This window comes from Colobus angolensis, unplaced genomic scaffold (assembly GCF_000951035.1).
Source record: "Colobus angolensis palliatus isolate OR3802 unplaced genomic scaffold, Cang.pa_1.0 Scaffold109, whole genome shotgun sequence".
Classification (NCBI taxonomy): Eukaryota; Metazoa; Chordata; class Mammalia; order Primates; family Cercopithecidae; genus Colobus; species Colobus angolensis.
The window spans coordinates 6388144-6404700 of NW_012111919.1; the positions used below are offsets into that span (position 1 = coordinate 6388144).

Genomic DNA, 16557 nt, shown 5'->3' on the forward strand with positions numbered 1-16557 from the left:
GACAGAGCGAGACTCCGTCTCAAAAAAAAAAAAAAAAGATTAGTTCTTTGTGGAGTTCAAAGATACAGACAGCCTTGTCTGAGAGTTGCAGGAACCAGAGTGAGTGAGAGAGAGAGAGGTAAAGCAAGAGGGCTGGCTGGAAACCTGCCTGAAACGGGGGTCTCAGCTCCAGCAGGAGGGCTGAGTGTGGGGCAGAGTCAGCGGGGGTCCTCCCTGCACGTGTAAGCCCCGCATCCCTGCACCACACTTAGCCCTTCTCTTCTGTTGCTAGGTTTTAGGAACTAGACAGCAGAGACCCTGCTCCTGGGCTGCTGGGGACAGCCAACAGCACAGGGGTCCTCAGCCTGTAGGAAGAAGAGTGATGACAGCTGAGGTCCTAGGGCAGCACCTGGCCTCCCTGCAGAAGGTGGCCAGGCAGGGCCACCCTTGGTACTGAAGTTTGGTGGACTTGACTTGGCAGTGTCTGTACAACAGTTAAAATACTCTAAACATACTTTCTTTCTCTAGAAGTGGAAATAAATTGCAAGAAATACCCAAATCACAGTAGTTCTTGTTTATTGAGCTCCTGTTGTGAACCAGGAGCCCTGTGAGGTACTTTGTTCACTGAAAAGTTTTCGCAGTAAGACACTATTATCCTCTCCCAACACACAATGCTCTGAGGCTTGGTGAGCTGCTCAGAGGTGGCAGTCCCCTAGCTCAGAGGTGGCAGTGTTCTCTCAGGCCAGTCCCTCAGGTGCCACATAGCATGTTTATCCCCCCATCACGTGCACTCAGACTTGATCATCAGATTGCTCAGAATATGGGTTGCCTTTAAGAGAGTGAAGTGCCCCTCCCCCGCCACAGCACCTGCTCCTGAAGAGCACTGGAGGGAGCTGCTGAGGGGTTCCTCAGCAGAGGGGAGATGTCTGGGCGCATGAGGCACATATGCTAGGTCCTGCTGGGTAGAGGTATATGGACTCAGGCAGTACAGAGACTCAGGGGGTACAGAGTCTCGGGGTATGGAGAGTCAGGGGGTATGGAGACTCAGGGATACAGAGACTCGGCAAGTATGGAGACTCGGGGTATGGAGACTCAGGCACATCCCATATCCTCCCAAAAGTCAGGCCTACATTTGATTTCTCAAGGGGCAGGTGTGTGCTCCTAGGCATAGGGGACAGCTGGAGTGGCCGGGTGTGCCAATGCCCATGTGGTCCGTGGTTTCATAGAGGTTGTCTGACTCTGGTCCTGAGGCTTCTCTGCCCTAAATCTGACCAGAGTCCTCTCATATCTAGCAGTGGAGAAATGGTACTCACCACAGTGAGGATTACAGTCCCTGCAGCCCTGGGAACACAGGATCGTTCTGTAGCTCTCGTTCCAAGTAAGCCTAGAGCTGGTTTTGAGTCATTAGGGGCAGCCTTGCTGCTGACATCAGCCAGGCTGGCCTTGTGACCAACAAGCCCCAACCCTAGAGACAGCCAGCAGTTCACTCTGTTCCATGAGACTGGGCCTGACTAGCCAGACTTTCCCATAAGCAAAAGCAATATGTTCAGTTGTTTCAGTTTCATATATCCAGTGACATCTCTTACCTTTTTTATGTCTGTGTTTTAACCAATCAGTGCCCAGGATCCATAGCTGAGTGAGTGAGTGATGGATTTTTAAATCTGAATGTGCCGGTTCTGTTTCCCAGTCCTTTGTCCAGCGATTATGTTTAAACAGAAGCAGGGGCTAGGGGGGAGGCCCAAGCCTTTGGGACATTTGAATCCTTCCTGGTTCCTCCAGCTGCCTGGAGACCTGCTCCCTTAGAAATCAGGGCCCTAGCAATCCAAATTATTCCTTCAAAAAGACATACCTGGCCGGGCACAGTGGCTCATGCTTGTAATCTCAGCACTTTGGGAGGCTCAGGCAGGCAGATCACTTGAGGTCAGGAGTTTGAGACCAGCCTGGCCAACATGGTGAAACCCCATCTCTACTAAAAATACAAAAATTAGCTGGGTATGGTGGCGGGCGCCTGTAGTCCTAGCTATTTGGGAGGCTGAGGCAGCAGAATTGCTTGAACCCATGAGGCGGAGGTTGCAGTGAGCCGAGATCGCACCACTGCACTCCAGCCTGGGTGACAGAGCGAGACTCTGTCTCAAAACAACAACAAAAGGCAGATCTTTTCCCAGTTTTTACTAATTAATCAGGGGGTTTAGTGTCTGAGACCTTTGTGAATTTCTTTACTGTAAGTTACCCTGAGGTTATCACTCAATGAGGCAAGCTGAAGGACGCAGAGGGTCAGTGGCTCCCACTGAGATCATCCATTTCACCCATTAAAGAAACCCAGCACCCGAAAGACAAGGTAGATTCACCAAAGTCACAGAGCAAATTAGTGGCAGAGTCAAGATGAGGTGCTGGGTCTCTTGACCTCATCCTCACTCTGTCCTTGGTTTTGCCCACGTACCAGGAAGGAAACTTGGTTTCATTATAGGCAACTTCTGAAGGTACCTTTTAAGAGCCTTTCATCTGGCTGAGAAAATTAAAAAGAAAAAAAAGAAGCTTTCATATAGAAAGTAAATCAGTCAGACTTTGACAGAAGTTCCATCCATAAACATATGTCTTTATTCTCTTTCTGTACATATTGGCAATGATAAAGCTTAAAGATGCATGTCCTATGAAATGCAAAAACAATGAATTTACATAAATAATTTATACTTCAGAAAATTAAAGTTGAAAAATATTTTCCACATTATTAGAGTTCACAGTATTTAAATCAAGCTTTCCCACTTATACTCCAGACTATATTGTCTTAGCAGAGAGTGATAAAATCTAATCAGGAATAAAATGATCAAGTTTCTGTTTTTATTCAGTGCACGAGTAGACGCTATTTCAGTATCAGGCTGCGCAAGCGTCGAGGCTGCAGCCTCTCATCCTGACCCTTCCCCTCCTGAGTGGCTGTGACCCAGCAGAGGTCACTGGCGTGGAATGGTTACAGCGTCACCAAACCACTCCATGGTGGACACATTCAACCGAGCGGTAACGTCTGGTGGTCTGATGCCTCATTTCCATGTAATACTTTTTATAGCCCTGAAAATGGAAACCTTGGCATCTAAACACAGCTGAACATGTGAACACTAGGACAAGGCACTGTACTATGGGGTTTGGTTTCTTTTTAGGAAAGGTGTTTGCATAGATTGCTAGCTATTTAGTGTGCAGGAAAACAGAGCCCCCAGCGGGCATGGCTTTGTGAGGGGTGAAGCTGCATGGTGCTCCCTCAGCCCTAAGAGAGCGCAGTCTCGTTCTCCAGCCCCAGCCTTGTGGACTGTCCCACTGGTGCTGTTTTTTAGAACCCCTACAGGAGAGTTTTTTGCTCAAAAAGCTGCAAGTCAAAGCGGACCCAGACCTCCCCGGTGGGGACCTCGTGCAGCAGCAGTCGGCGGGTCATAGGGCCTTTGCTTTCCTGTTCTGTTCGAATTTTTGCCACTGGAATTTCAGTACGACCCAGGAAATCTGGTGAATAAACATAGGAGAGTCAGATGTCTTTCTTCTTTATAAAATCATTAAAGAGCTACATCCGTAAGAGTGTCTGAAGTAGGATTCATAAAACCTTCACATCTGAAACAAGGAACTTCTTCTGGTTCATGGCTGTTGAATATCATGAAAGGGTGTGTGGGGAATGGTGGCAGGTTTATGTGTGAGAAGCTGCCCCGTGGAATTCAAATCTCCATTCTGAGAATGCTCCAGGAGTGGTGTTCGCATCATGTGTGTAGGGAGTGACGGGTCAAAGGCCTGAAACTATCGGAGGCCACCCCCTCCCCTGAGGAAGGCCACCTACCTGCTGCCAAAGCAAGATGACACAGGCCTGTGTCACTTCCCCGAAGTGGCAAGGGGTCTGCACACAGCTGAGGCCCCTGGATCAGGACTCCAGGATCTAGGAAACTGGAAAGCCTTTAGATGCCCTGGCTGAGCGACACTTACCATCTGGTGAAAACTGGTCTCTGTCAAACAGGGTGAGACACAGCACATCTTGGTACAGATCCTTAATGAAGAACTGGCAGTTAAAATTCCACTTGGGATTGAGTGTGTCCTGGATGGTCCTGGTGGTGTAGCTCTGGGAGCCCATGCTGATTTCACAGTATGGGTTGCTCTTCCCTGAACAAAAACAAACCACAGACACGTGTGGTGCAGCAGGTAAAACGAAGTGACTGATAGTGCCCTCCCTGAGCAGAAGCAGGATCCCAGATAACGGGTCACTCGAGACCATGGCAGCAGGAGCCGCTGCCTGGGGCACCGTATCCCTGTGGTCTAGTAACAGGGTCTCCAAGTTCCCAGTGCTGACAGCAGCATTAACTGGGGAGTGGCCGAGAGCTCCACTGCCAGGACCGCTCCCCACGGAGCAAGCCTGGGCGAGTGTCAGTGCAACCTGCTGCATGCTTCCTCGGCGCAGACACACGAGGGAAGGCGGGCACTGGCACTTACTGGGAAAACAGTGATAAGAATATTGGTCCAATATGTGCATTTTAGTGGCACTGGACACACTATTAGAAAGCATTCCTTTACTCAGTGTTCAGAAGCGTCATCAGTGGCCGGGCGCAGTGGCACTTTGTCAATGACAAAGTGCTGTAATCCCAGCACTTTGGGAGGCCGAGGTGGTTGGATCACTTGAGGTCAGGAGTTCGAGACCAGCCTGGCCAACATGGTGAAACCCTGTCTCTACTAAAAGTACAAAAATTTGCCAGGCATGGTGGTGCGCACCTGTAATTCCAGCTACTCGGGAGGCTAAGCCTTGAGAATCACTTGAACCCCGGAGGCAGAGGTTGCAGTGAGCTAAGATTGGGCCACTGCACTCCAGCCTGGGTGACCGAGACTCCGTCTCAAAAAGTCATCAGCAAAAACTGGGACAGGGCAGTTACCATGTCTGTTGAAGGAATGAAAGCAGGATTTACCATTTGGTTTGCAGGCTTTTAATTCTGTAGCTTCAATGACATGCACCATCAGGCGCCCAATGCCTGAAGTCTTTTGGGAGCGGGCTACAAAAGAGGAAGACAAGTCTCGTTCATCTCTTCTCCAAGGATGCACACCCTCACTGTGTTTCAAACCAGCCATAACACTACTGGCTCCCTGTCCCCATCTACCACTGCCCTGGGCCCAACAGCCCAGCATCTGGCTGCCCTGTGCCTTTCCCCAGGCTGTGTCGCCTGCTAGAAAGGCCCTGCTTGCTATTTCTGCCCTGCCTGCTGTCTCTGCCCATCAGCATCCTACTCATCCTTCAAGATGCAGGTCTGATCCCACATCTACCTCCCAGATCCCTTCCCTCCTCTGCATCCAGTATCCCTGGCTTATGAGCAGCCCACAGCCTGCTGGGTCTGAAATCCTGCATAATGTCTGTCTCCCCTTCCAGACAGGAGCCAGGGTAGAGCATGGAGTGTTTCCATCATCTTTGTATTAACTCCTCAAGAGCCCAGCAAATAGTAACATTAATAAAATAATACAGGGTATTTGTGCAGCACTTAATAGAAGCTAATATTTATTGGATACTTACTTTGTGTTAGGCATGTGCTAGACTTATGTAAGTTATATTATTTAAACTGCATAATTACCTGATAAGGTAGCTCCCCATTTTACTGATGAGAAACACAGGCTTAGAAAGGACTGTAGTGTGATCCACTCAGAGCTGCTAAATGGCAGGGTCAAAATTTAAACATCAGATACCAAAGTCTAGGCCCAGTTAGGCCTAGCACAGAGCCTGGCACAAAGTAATCGACAAATGTGGAAAGGACTGAACACACGGACGAGGCACAGCAACATATGCAGATGCTGATGGGAAGCAGAACTCAGGCAGAAAAACTGGATTGACATCTTTGGCCAATTAAGAGATCATTATATGCGTTATGAATCACTGATTTTTCAACAGCAAGCTTTTAAAGTACCATTAAAATAACATTCAATTAGAAAAAGCTGTTTTAAACATACCTTTTAGGAGTATATAACAAAATAGGGGAAACCTGAATAAAAAAACATAAAGAGCTGCAACCATAGCAGCCAGGAAGCTGGCGGGAGGCCCGGGCAGGAGGACAGGCTGCATGGGGGGCCGAGTGGGGAGGAAGGTGGAGGTGCAGCTGGCTCAGAGCACAACCCTCCCCACCCCGTGGGGTGGAGGCCACAGGCTGGCCTGGCACAGCTGGAGATGCAGCAGGGAGGTTGGGGCCTGGCATTCATGTGGAGGCTGGAGAAGAATGTGGGAGTGCTGGTCGGAGGCCCACGGTGGGGCAGGGTAGGGTGGCAGGTGCTTTACAAAGACCATTGCGGCTCCACTGAGCAGGTGAGTGATCTGTGCCATGAACAGAGAGGACACCACCAGTGCAACAAAGCTGGAGCCCCACCGGCATAAGTCACACTCCGGGCCTGGTGCGGGGGGGAGTTGCCTTGAGGGAGCTTATGGCCATTAAGTGAGAAAAGCAGGGACTGAGGGGGCATAAGCAGAGGCAACAGAGGAGGAGAGCCGGAGGATGATGGCAGCCTCAGGACAGTGGGGGCTCCAGGTAGGAGTCATGCTGGCTAGGGCAAGAGGGAAGGTGTCATGGAGGAGGCTGTGTTTGACGTGGGCCTCGAAGAATGGGTAAGGTGGGGGCAGAGCACTTCAGCTGGAGGGTGAGCACACATAGGAAGGCCAGGCAGGGCAACGATGGGCTGCCCAACTAGGCAGCTGGATGGGCCGGGCACAGCCATGAGCTGGGGATGGGGCTGGATGGCAGGTAACAGTGGGGATGGGCCCTGAGTGCGGGATAAGAAATGTGTCCTTAATTTGGGAGGCAATAGGGAAGATACTTCAGCAGGAAGAGAATACTCCAGAAATGAAGAGGATGGGTGGCAGAGAGGAAGAGAGCCTTGTGCTGCAGCCTGGGTGGGAGGTTGGGGGCCTGTGACACGGGGACAGGAAAGCAGGGTGATGGGAAAGTTGCGAGGGAGAAGGACTGCAGCGCAGCTGACCAGGTGTGAGGCGCCAAGGAGGGGCCTGGGTGGCTGGGGACCACACTACGTTCCACAGAGGCTCCCAGGAGGAGGAGCTGCTGCTGGAGGGAGGCTGGTGGTCCCCTGGGAAAAGTCGTGTGATGCGGGAGCAATGGGGCAGGCGGTTCTCTGGAGGGCGCTGTTCAGAGGCCCGGGCTTGGGGGAGTGTGGCCAGCCTGACCCTAAAGCTGGGGGTCGGTGGGGTCCCCGAGGGAGAGAGCTACAGAGGCGGGGGAGAGGCCTGGGCAAGGGTGGAAGAAGAGCTGGGAAGGCGGCCATGGGGTCCAGAGGGAAGGCAGAGCCTCAGTGACTGCCATCAGTGCAGGGAGCTGGGGCAGGGGAAGTGAACTGAGCACTAACTAGGCCACTGGGGTCACTGGTGGGGACAGGACGTGGACTGAATTCTGGTGAGGTGAGAAGGGAGAGGAAGCAGGGGCAGAAGGATGGGGAGAGGGCAGACTTAGGGTCTAGGCCCCCTGGCTGCAAAGGGAGAGGGTGGATGGCAGGCCCTGGAAGAGGGTGAGGAGGAGCAGGGGCTGCTCAGGAGCTGAAGGGAGACAGACCACGGGAGCAGCATGTAATGGAGCAACACAGCCCAAGCAGAGGTGAGGTGAGTCATGGAGACAAAGGAGTGGAGAAGGTGCAGTGGAGGGGGAGGGATAAAGGCGCTGCAGAGAGGGAGGTCCCGGAGCTGGCACTGCCAGCCTGTGTCTGTGTGGGCAGGGGCCCCAGGGAGGTTTGCAGTGGCAGCTTCAAGAGGGGAGGGCTTTCTGGTCTGATCCTGCAGCAGGTCTGGTCTTTCAGGCCTGTCCCCATTTCATCAGCCTGACTGCAGGAGGAGTGGCCGGCATCCCTAGGGCCCCTGGGGGCTGCGTCCCACCCTCCAGGTACCCTGATACCTTGGTAAGCTTTCTCGCGCTTCTTCTTCTCGGTGTCGATGTATTGCTCAGACGCCGCCTTGATCTTCTGCACCCAGGCGGTCCTGCGGGAGAAGCAGGGGCAGTCGTTGGCGGCATCCCACCCTCACAGGTCAGCCCGGATCCCCAGAGCTCTGCACATGTTCTTCAGTCTTTTGCTAACCTCAGCTTTCACAAGTTTCCTATCAAAGACCTGATATTAGTCAACCGAAAGATGCTTATGCTAATGGAGGATCCAGCTGAGAGCTGCTAATGCCCCTTCTTGACTGACCACAAAATGCCAGGCACTCGCAAGGCGCTGGGACCCGGAGACAGACAATGCATTGGCCCCACGGATGACACTTGGCATGAGGGGTTCTAGCACACACAGGAGCAGCAGCACCTCCTGGGTGGGCGCCCCAAAGGCGCCATTGGAGCTGCAGGCTGAAGGAAGCTGGGAACAGCGGGGATGGGACCCACACAAGGGCGCCTGGGGGGCGAAGAGCTGCAGGTGGAGGGCTGGCGGCTGAGACCTGTGGCCCAAGGAGGCCTCGGAAACCAGCAAAGCACAGTGGGTTGTCACCTGCAGGCAGCCCCTGCAGGGACTGTAGCAGGGCCTGAGGTGCCAATCTGCCATTTGGGAAGGCTGCTGAGTGGTGTGGGGAGAGAAGCCGGGAAGCATGTTAGGAGGCAGCTGCGGTGACAAAGGCCTACCGTGGGACCGGAGCAGAGGGGACTTGTTAAGAGAGGTTCAGGATACAGAATTAGTGGGGCTTGAGCACGGCTGGAGATGGGTTTAGGCAGAGGGAGACGTCCAGGCCTTCTCCCAGAGTTCAAGGCAGGCCACACATGGTCAGGACTGACCTCTCATTAATGTTGTCTGTTCGGAGGGTGTAGACCCGATCAATGTGGGAAATGTGGAAGACAGGCTCATCGCTGGAAGGGTCTGTGGGCAGTTTCACCAAGACTTCATTCAGGAAAATGGGCTGAAAGAATTAGGGCCAAAACATAGGCTGTGAGATGGGCCAGAACACTCCACCCGCCTATGACCAGAGAGAATTCTGTTTGCTCTGAAGAGTCTTGCTGAGAAGGAGAAAGGGGTCTAGTGTCAAAGGTCTTCTACACAGAACAAATGAAACCTCCATTTCTGGAAAAGTCACCATCGAGGTGGGTCAGGTGTTGGGACTGGGGACAGGAGCTCCGAGCATCCACGACGGCTGGTGCAAAAAGCTCTCTGCTACCAACACTGGTGCTGTGCTGGGGCTCGACTTACAGAGACCCAGTGCTGAATGCGGACAGCGGTGAGCCCAGGTGTCACACGAAGCCAGAATCTCCGCTGGAGTCTGGCTGATGGCCGGCAGCGGGTGGGGAGAGCCCAGCCGCATGGGGCCCGAATGTGTGGGAAGCAGCAAAGGAAGCACGAGCGATTTGGAACCAGGTGAGGAGGGTCCCGTAAGGTCAGCTCAGGGTCCGCCAGGAAGGCCCTTAAGATAGAGGCGACGCCTCATTAGGCCCCTGATGCTCCCTCCAGACGTGTGATACTCACCGTTTTATACATTTTGAATTGAGCATTGGACTTCGAGCTGAAAAGTTTCTCAGAGCCAGAGGAAACAGCAAACTGCTTGACCATGTAGGTAAGAAGCAGGAAGTCATTGAAGAGGAATCCATGCAGTTCCTTGTTGCTCTTGGTCTTGTATAATTTCCCACTGTGCAAGAGCTTCCGGGGCCCCAGGCAGTTGGTGAGAGAGTTGAAAATAAGTTGCTTAAAGAGAAAGAAAATTTCACTTTTTAAATCCCGGCACAAACCATCCAGTGCCCCTGAGGCCAGGGCCCTGGGCCTGAGGATACTGTAGTGGAGTTTTCTAGGTGGGAGTGTAGCTAGAATCATTCACCTTGCATGAAAGATCCTTAAATACATTACTCTTCAGAGTTCAAACTGGCCCAGTGAAAATCATTACTTCCAGCCACAGAACACTGATTCTACCAGCTGAATTCAAATAACTCAAAACAAAACATCCCAGTCTTCTCTCCTTAGGAGAAGGGAGAATGCCCTTCATGCCTGCAATCCCAGCACTGTGGGAGACCGAGACGGGAGGATCAATGAGGCCAGGAGTTCAAGACCAGCCTCGGCAACATAGTGAAACTGCAGCTTAACTAAAAATACAAAAATTATCTGGGCATCGTGGCAGATGCCTGTAGTCCCAGCTACTCGGGAGATGGAGGCTGGAGAATCGCTCGAACTCAAGGAAGCGAAGCTTGCAGTGAGCCGAGATGATCTCGCCACCGCACTCCAGCCTGGGCGACAGAATGAGACTCTGTCTCAAAAAAAAAAAAAAGAAAAATAAAGAAAAAAAGCCTTTGCAGGGGCAGGGTGGTGAGTCCACGCAGGCTGCCTGAGGTGGAGACTGTCCATGCCAGGGAAGGCTCGGAGCTGGTTCCCCACCCACAGCCTCCCTGGAGGCGCACGGCTCAACCGCACAGGCCTGACCTCCGCGAGGCCTTCGCACTGCACGTGCGCCTGGATCCACTCCAGTCGGTCCGAGTTTTCCTTCTCCCGAACTCCCTCATTCACTTGAGAGCACAGCTCCTCTGCCCGCTCGAGGGCCAGCTTTAGGGAGGAATGGTCCGCGTGGCTCTCCGGGGTGTTCTCCAGAATCTGGAAGAGAGTGGACAGCGTCACATGGGAGGAGCTGCGTCTCTCACCCGCCCACCGGGACCCTCGCTGGACCGCTCCGCCAGCCCCCGTTTATGGGCTCTGCTTCCATGCCCTGAAGTGCGGCGGGGAACAAGACCACACTTTCCGCCCTTGAGAAACTCATACTCCCACACGTTCGTGGGGACACAGGGACAGGTAACGCTGCTGCGACAAGGTGACAGTGCCAAACGGATCAAGGCTCTGAACTGTGTGGGTCTCTGGTTGCTCTCTGACTGGCTCCCGGTAATAGGCGGGAGCCGCCCTACTCCCGAAATGTAAGCCATGTAAGGGCGAGCCCTCCAGAGTAAACTGGCTGCAGCTGTGGTAAGCGTGAACTTGCTGAATAATAATGGTTCATAACAATTTGGGGGTCACTGATCCTTTTGAAAATACCTGATGAAAGCAATGACTCCTCTGCCACAGGAAAAATACAATAAAATCACATTGTCAGCATGTGGAAGAAATGCATTCTGTTCATTCTGAAGCGATTTCAAACGACACATGCTGCAACTGTGAATGTGTAGAGGCCAGAACACCAACGTGTGTGGTCCCTCCAGAAATTAGGGGCCATCACCAGACGCCCCTGTCTGGACTCTCTCACTCTAGTTGGATGAGTCCACAGTCCTTCGTTTACAATTCTAAAATGCAGAAAAGCCTGAGAGCCTAAAGGTTTTACTCAGTATCTATTTGGTGGCAAAATCTAACCTAAACAGAAGAGATATATTTACTTATTCTACTTACAGTGATTGTTCTTATGTTTCACTGTAGGAATATTAGTGTGTCTGGTTATAAGTGCTGCCCTAAGGCTCAGTTGAGGAGTCGTATATATACGGTATTTGAACTACATTCCGAATTCTGAAACACATCTGGCCCCAAGTATTTCAATGAAGGGGCTGTGAACCTGCTTATGGTTCAGTTTAGTACAGGCATCTATCACATGAGGTCTATGTCGAGGACAGCTAACAGACCAAAAGTCAAGGAATCATCAGTAGAAGTAACAGGCTTATCACATGCCTGCTGTTTTTCTTTGTAAGTTACTGTAATCAATGGCTAATTGTGGCATAATCTTCTGTAAAGTCTGCCTTTTCCTTAGAAGGCTTATGGGCTCAAGAGGGCCATATTGCTTATCGAAAAGAAAGCCAGAAGGAATTTTGAAGGAATGTCAAAGCCGAATACAGTGAGGGACACAAATGAACTCTGTTTAGGACATGCCAAGTGGAGCCTCCTGGGACATCTAGGAAAGGTATTCAGGGGTGGATGGAGGCAGATCTCAGAGGAAAGACCGGAGTCTAAGGTTGCTCTGGTCTCTCTCTGGGTTCCAGATGGGCTCCAAAACTGGAGACCTGGAGGGGCCTTTCCCTGCCTGGACAAGTACACTTTTGACTTTGAGATGCTGGGGAGTTTCTTGAAAGGCGGATGACAGGTGACCCAAGTGACACTGGATTCCTCTCTCATTTGCCCACTTCAAGGATTCGGTGTGTTTCTGTGCACACACACACACACACACACACACAGGCGTCTGGTCCCTGGGACAGTGGGATCGCTTTTGCGGTGTCACACTGTGTGCAGGGTGAGGTGGCATGGTCAGAGGCTCCCTGAGGATCTGGCCTCTGTGGACCTCAGCGCGTCCTGTTCCTAACTCAGACCCCAGCGCCCGGCCTGCACACTCACGCTTCTGATGAGCAGTGGGTAGCGGGTGATCCTCTGCATGGGTTTCAGCAGGAAGCTGGAGAGGGGCATTCCTTTACACCGCGGGTCAGATGCCAGCTTCTGCAAAACAACAGCGAGGCTCGTGAGGAAATCGCAGCTCCGACCACAGGAAGCATTGGTCTTTGATCACCTTTTAGATTTCACATTTCTTTTATTTATTTATGTTTCTCCTTGTCTTACTGTTTTATAATTTTTTTAGGTGCATGTCTTATTTTTATTTTAAAACATGTATATATTCACAACAGAGAACTGTAATTTTGCTACACTGATACTTTGCACTGTAGTAAAGTGAGGGCCTTCAACTTTCTTTTAATAACTCAGGATCTAAAATGATACGTCTTGGGTTCACAGTAGGAATATCTCACCTCACGTGCCAAGCCCAGCGGATGCTCCTCAGCTTTCTCACGAATGTGAGAGCCTGTGCTGGGACTGTCCCCGCCCTGTCTTCTCGGGGCTGATTCACACTCGACCCTCAAGACTCAAGTCCTGCTTCCCCTTGTCCAGGCTCTCCCCTGGGACACCTTCCCTCCTTTCCAGGCCCCTCCCTGGCCACACCACATGCGCACCAGGTGATGCAGGGAGAGGCACCGTGTTTCCGTGTCTATTCCACACCCGACTGAGCGCCAGGCCCAGGGCCCACATCTTACTTGCCTCTACCTCTAGCACTGGTACATTGCCTAGACAGAGCAGCTGCTGCTCTAGGATGGCAGCTTTTAATGGCGGAAAAGTACACTCACTGTAACTCACCTAATCATTGCCCCACGACTGGATATTTAAATTGCCCCCTTTTGTTTTGGCCATATCTGTATATGTTGCTGTCACAAGCATCTTCGTGCTTCTTATTTTCTTATTTTTCTGAGTCTTTTTAAAAGTAACATTTTAGAACACAGCTTATTGCTAGATTTTGCTTTTTAAGGTAAGCTATAGCAGGCCTTTCATTATGAGGCAGTATTTTTATTTATTTTTACTATTGTTACAATTGTGATGACACTGAAATCCTATTTACATCATTATTATTTTAAAACATGCACATATACTAACAGTTCTGTTTATCTCATTACTCTGACAAACGCTTAAGTCTAGGATCTTGGTTTCCATGTTTCTTCCAGTTCATTTCGAGGCAACTCCCCGCCTCCCACCCTTACCACAAATTGAAGGGCTCTGTCCTCAGTGCCTTATATTGAATCATTTTTGCATCCCTGAGATCATAAGGAAAAATACGATAATCACTTATTGAATGCTAATAATAATGTGTTGGTCTCTGAGTTAAAGTCCTTTAAAAGTATTGTATGATAATCTCCTTTTATAGATGAGGGGACTGAAGGCTCCTACATGTTAAATAAATTGCCTCTGGTCACACAATTAGAGCCTGTCTTGTTCTAAGCAGGGTATGCTATAGCCTCCTGGGATAATCCTATTTGGTTATGATAGACTCTTCTTTTCGTGTAATGCTTAATTTTATGAACTGTTACTTTAAGAGTTTAACAGCTGTATTTGTAAAAGATAGTGGGTTTTAACTTAAATAGGCCTGGAATCATGGCTACTTTTGTTTTATAGAATGAACTACATGACCTCTCTACTTTTTCCTGTGATCTGTAACAGTTTGTATAATATAGAATAATCTATTCTTTTAGAGTTGGAAAGAATTCAGTGTTAAATCCATCAAGTGAACCCAGCTCCTTTTTGGGGTAAGTTTCTCAATTTTCTTCTTGGTTAATAGTATCTTAATAGTAAGATTTTCTATTTTTAAAAGATTTTCTATTCTTATTGAGCCAGTTTTCAAGTTTTAATAGAAAATTACACATTTTGTTCATGTTTTCACATTTGTTAGCATGTCTTTTGGAATTATATGCACTTTAATTTAAGAGATCTCCTTACATCCATTCTGACTGTTACTTGTGTTTTTTCCTTTTTCTATTAGATTCCTCAGTTATATTTTATTACCTCTCTTCAACATACCAGTTCTTGGATATATTGATATAATTTGTGCTTTTTATCTTTATTATTTCCTCCATTTTCCTTTTGGAATTTCTATTTTCTGCCTAAACATCTTTATAGTTTATTCTTATTTTCTATTCTTTTGTGACAATGAAAATGTTTAAATTATGTACTCTCTCCCTTAAGTACTGATATGGCTGTTTAATAGATCCCAATATGCAGTATTTCATGAACAAAAAAACCCAACAGGAAATATGAAAAAAAGCCAGAAAACAGATTTTACTTTCTATTTCCTTACCATTTTAACAGCTATAATAATAGTTTCTACTACTGAACAACATTAATGCAAATGACTTCTCAAAATGTGACTTTCTATTGTGATAACTTGTACGAAGGATGTTGTTGACTCATCACATTATACACAGTGTTTTCTCTCTGAGTACAGCTGTAACTTTACTTCTCATGTTTAACTTGTGACGTGGCATCATGGAACCGATCCTTTCTTCTTCTGCTCATCAGTTTCTGGAAGCTTGGATGACATCTGTGCACACTTCTGGTATATGTACAGGATCACAGATACGCATTTTATATATTATCCTAAATTCCTGTTTCCTATTCTCATTTCCTTTTGTCCCAGTTTATTCATCTAGTTATTTTAAATTTTATCTTGTTGCATTTTATACGTTTGAGTAAGCTATTTTAGGGCCGGGTACGGTAGCTTACACCTGTAATCCCAGCACTTTGGGAGGCCAAGGTGGGCAGATCACTCGAGGTCAGGAGTTCGAAATCAACCTGGCCAACATGGTGAAAACCCATCTCTACTAAAAATACAAAAAGTAGCCAGGCATAGTGGCACATGCCTATAATCCCAGCTATTCTGGAGGCTGAGGTAGGAGAATCTCTTGAACCCGGGAGGCAGAGGTTGCAGTGAGCCAAGATCACACCACTGCACTCCAGCCTGGGCAACAGAGCGAGATTCTGTTTCAAAAAAAAAAAAGAAAAGAAAAAAAGTAAGCTATTTTATACTCTTTCTGGAATAAGATAGGTATTAAATGAATGCAATTTACAAACTTAAGAAAGTGACATTCCGGGTGTTTCTTAGGAGTATACAGTAGCTGATAAGTAAGTATGCTTAAAAAAAAACACTCTGTTATTAGATGGGGAAAAAGTTATGGTCCCAGTGCCAGGAAGAAATCAGGTCTACAAAAAGGCGACACAAAACAATGGGAAAATTATCTGCGGTCCTGGTGTTTCCTTTGATGCGGATGCCCTTCTCCAATGCCGGGATTCCCTGCTGGGCTACTGTGTGCTGTTGCCCCCAGCCTCAGAAGGAGCCTGCCATGCAAGGCCCAGAGTGGAATTACCTTTAAAAATTCTTTGAAGTCTGTGTCTTCATCTGTCTTCTGCTGTAGCAGAGCTGCTCCATTAAGCTGGCAGCTGCAGAACCTGATGTAGGCCTGCATGTGGGACAGCTCAGCTGCCAGGATGTCCCCAACCATCTGCACGGGCATCTTCTCACCCCCGGTCTTCTTCCGCACCCGCAAAGCCCTGCAAAGAACACGCTCTCATTCTGTGTTTCTAAGTGAATGTCTCAGCTAATTGAAGGATGAATCCCATGGCAGATGGCAGAGCAATGGTAAGGATAACCAGTGAGTTACCTGAGAACCTCTGGCACTGGGAAGGAAAAGTCGAGAGGAAGAGGAGACAGCCTGGGCCAAAAGCTTTGCTGGTCAAGCCAACCTGGGTGTGATGTTAGCAAAGAAAAAAAAAGTAAATAAAGTCCACACACTTGGGTGGGCCGGGCACTGTGGCTCACGCCTCTAATCCCAGTATTTTGGGAGGCCAAGACAAGAAGATTGCTTGAGCCCAGGGGTTCGAGACCAGCTTGGGGAAACATAGTGAGACCCTGTCTCTACAAAAAATGAAAAATTAGCTGGGCATGGTGGTGCACACCTATAGTTCCAGCTATTCCAGAGGCTAAGGTGGGAGAATCGATTGAGCCCAGGAGTTCAAGAGTGCAATGAGCTATGATGACGCCACCGCACTGCAGTCTGGGTGACAGAGTGAGAGCTTGCCTCTAAAAATAATAAAAATAAAAATAAATTTTAAAAATATACACTTGGGTGGCTGGGCATGGTGGCTCACGCCTGTAATCCCAGCACTTTGGGAGGCCGAGGCAGGTGGATCACGAGGTCAGGAGATTGAGACCATCCTGGCTGACACGGTGAAACCCCGTCTCTACTAAAAATACAAAAAACCAGCCGGGCGAGGTGGCGGGCGCCTGTGGTCCCAGCTACTCGGGAGGCTGAGGCAGGAGAATGGCGTGAACCCGGGAGGTGGAGGTTGCAGTGA

The 16557-nt window shown here is 49.4% G+C and overlaps 2 protein-coding genes and 1 long non-coding RNA gene across 5 annotated transcripts in view; 2 read left to right on the forward strand and 1 right to left on the reverse strand.

Annotated features, from left to right (window-relative positions):
- Nucleotides 1-541, forward strand: part of FAM228A (family with sequence similarity 228, member A) — a 22243-nt gene extending 21702 nt beyond the window's left edge. The window contains exon 8 of the mRNA XM_011950935.1: nt 272-541. Coding sequence (XP_011806325.1) covers nt 272-436 — 165 coding nt within the window. The 3' untranslated portion in view covers nt 437-541. The remainder of the gene's footprint in view (nt 1-271) is intronic.
- Nucleotides 542-2554: 2013 nt separating this feature from the next.
- The window catches only part of ITSN2 (intersectin 2), a 118986-nt gene continuing 104983 nt past the window's right edge, over nt 2555-16557 (reverse strand). For all 3 annotated transcript variants that reach the window (XM_011950968.1, XM_011950961.1, XM_011950976.1), the window contains 9 exons: nt 15570-15753; nt 12229-12327; nt 10351-10518; nt 9409-9624; nt 8727-8848; nt 7866-7948; nt 4902-4985; nt 3934-4107; nt 2555-3465 (listed from right to left, as the gene is read on the reverse strand). In XM_011950968.1, coding sequence (XP_011806358.1) covers nt 3308-3465; nt 3934-4107; nt 4902-4985; nt 7866-7948; nt 8727-8848; nt 9409-9624; nt 10351-10518; nt 12229-12327; nt 15570-15753 — 1288 coding nt within the window. In that variant the 3' untranslated portion in view covers nt 2555-3307. The remainder of the gene's footprint in view (nt 3466-3933; nt 4108-4901; nt 4986-7865; nt 7949-8726; nt 8849-9408; nt 9625-10350; nt 10519-12228; nt 12328-15569; nt 15754-16557) is intronic.
- The window catches only part of LOC105518098, a 6985-nt gene continuing 4327 nt past the window's right edge, over nt 13900-16557 (forward strand). Inside the window, exon 1 of the long non-coding RNA XR_001002774.1 lies at nt 13900-13955. This is a non-coding gene — a long non-coding RNA (uncharacterized LOC105518098). The remainder of the gene's footprint in view (nt 13956-16557) is intronic.